The following is a 2,275-nucleotide window of genomic DNA, read 5'->3' as shown; positions in this document are numbered from 1 at the left end:
ATGCAAAAGGAAAAGTGCACAGTCCAGGCCCAGCCGGGCGGCCGAACCGGCACGCCAAGGCTTCCCCTGTCGGTCAGAGGCCGGCTCGCACGCCAGCGCCCCTCCGCCCGGGCCCCGAGGCCACTGCGGTCTCGCCTCGCAGCCAATGGGCGGCCGCGCTGGCGCTGTCCTCCCGCCCCTCAAAAAAACAGCGGCGGGTGTACCCGGACTGAACGGTAGCAGCTCTTAGCTCCCAGAAGCAGGTGTTCACGCACAAGCGCCCCTTCTCCTTGGTTGTGCTCCTCTCTTGGTTCATTTTCTTCCTCAAGGGCTTTCCTCCAAACTGCTCCTTTTTCATGCCATTAATGAAAGGTCTGTTGACTTTAAGCCATTTGCCGGGCAGTGTGTGAAGTCAAATAAGCATCTTTGCCGTTGAGAAGCTTAAACTGTAGTTCCGGAGACAAGGCCTCTAGCATATCATATGAAACTGTAAGTAATAATATAAGGCAGTTTCCAGGTGAGTTCAGATGAAAGAGAACACTTAACCCGGCGAGACCAGGGAAGACTTTATCATCCATTTCCTTAGATTATTTATTCCTAATACATTTCATTTGCGGTAAACTTAGTATGCACCTCAAATTGAACATTTATTGAGCTTTCTTCAAGAAACTTTTACTTTTGTTGAGAGTAATCAGATATATTAAAAGGCAAACTGCTATTAAAAAGAAAGATGAGCCCAGCCCTTGTGGCTCAGCTACTAATGAACCAGGAGGTCAGGGCTCCATTCTGGTCAGGGCACATTCCCGGGTTGTGGGCTCGATCCCCGGTAAGGGGAGTGCAGAAGGCAGCCGACCAATGATTCCCTCTCCTCATTGATGTTTCTCTCTCCTTCTCCCTCTCCCTCTCCCTCTCTCCCTTTCTCTCTGAAATCAATAAAAAAAATTCTTTAAAAAAAAGTTGAATTCCAGTTGGTAAGAATGAGGGGAGGGGTAGAAAAGAAGCTCCTCTTGCCAAAACCGGTTTGGCTCAGTGGATAGAGCGTCGGCCTGCGGACTGAAGGGTCCCAGGTTCGATTCCGGTCAAGGGCATGTACCTGGGTTGCGGGCACATCCCCAGTGGGAGATGTGCAGGAGGCAGCTGGTCGGTGTTTCTCTCTCATCGATGTTTCTAACTCTCTCTCTCTCTCTCCCTTCCTCTCTGTAAAAAAATCAATAAAATATATTAAAAAAAAAAAGAAGAAAAGAAAAGAAGCTCCTCCATCCAGGTGGACATTAGAAATTGAGTCAGACCTTGAATAAATATTTATTGAATAAGAATTCATTGAGGAGAAGGGTCATCCCAGAAGCAGAAATAAACATGAGCTATTTTAATTGATATAAGCATTTAATTTTTTTTGCTGAATTTGCTTTGGCATCATTTCTTGACTTTGTATATTCTCTAATACCATGCAAATCATTCTTGATTGAAGCTTAGAGGTTACACCTCCTTACTCTTAGACCAGCCATCTTGCCGGGAATTTATAGCATGTTAGTCACTGACATAAACCTGTATGGCTTGTAAACCTGACTTTACTAGGCTATTTTAACTTAAGTCACTTAGTCTCTCTGTGTTTTACACTCTCCAATCTGGGCAGATGATCGTTTAAACCATATGAAATTGCTGATAAGTGATCATTTTTGATGTACAGAAATGGCTACTTCCCATGGTTTCATCTAATATAGCTTTGACCACATTGGGTAGGTATGAGGAATTAATGACAGAACTTAGGAAAAGCCCTTAGTACAGTGCTTGGCTGATTGTAAACGCTCGGTAACTGAGAACTCCTATTATTATTTTTAAATATATTTTTATTGATTTCAAAGAGGAAAGGAGAGGGAGAGAGAGATCAGCCGCCTCCTGCACGCCTCACACTAGGGATTGAGCCTGCAACCCAGGCATGTACCTTGACTGGGAATTGAACTGTGACCTCCTGGTTCATAGGTTCATAGGTCGGCACTCAACCAGTGAGCCACCGCAGCTGGGCAAGAACGCCTATTATTAATGCCCCTGCTCTTTCCCCCTTACAGTTCAGTTTTCACAACATTGATAAATTTATGACATGAATTTACAGCAGCACTGTTATTTTTTTTTTAAAAATATTACATATGTAAAATCATTTACTCTTCACAGCAACTCAGGTAGATAAATTTTCAAGTTTTGTTAAAAATCTCACTATTAACTGTTGGGGCCCCAATCAAAACCTAGATTATTCACCTTCAAACTCCTCACTCTTCCCTACTGCAATTTACTCTTTGAC

At 43.9% G+C, this 2,275-nt stretch overlaps 1 protein-coding gene across 1 annotated transcript in view; it reads right to left on the bottom strand.

Moving 5' to 3' along the window:
- Window positions 1-337, bottom strand: part of GCLM (glutamate-cysteine ligase modifier subunit) — a 22,054-nt gene extending 21,717 nt beyond the window's left edge. The window contains exon 1 of the mRNA XM_023761846.1: window positions 204-337. Within this exon, the coding sequence (XP_023617614.1) occupies window positions 204-337 (134 nt within the window). The remainder of the gene's footprint in view (window positions 1-203) is intronic.
- Window positions 338-2,275: the final 1,938 nt, after the last annotated feature.

Source organism: Myotis lucifugus, unplaced genomic scaffold (assembly GCF_000147115.1).
Source record: "Myotis lucifugus unplaced genomic scaffold, Myoluc2.0 scaffold_220, whole genome shotgun sequence".
NCBI classification, from domain to species: domain Eukaryota; kingdom Metazoa; phylum Chordata; class Mammalia; order Chiroptera; family Vespertilionidae; genus Myotis; species Myotis lucifugus.
This window is presented reverse-complemented; position numbering and strand designations above follow the sequence as displayed.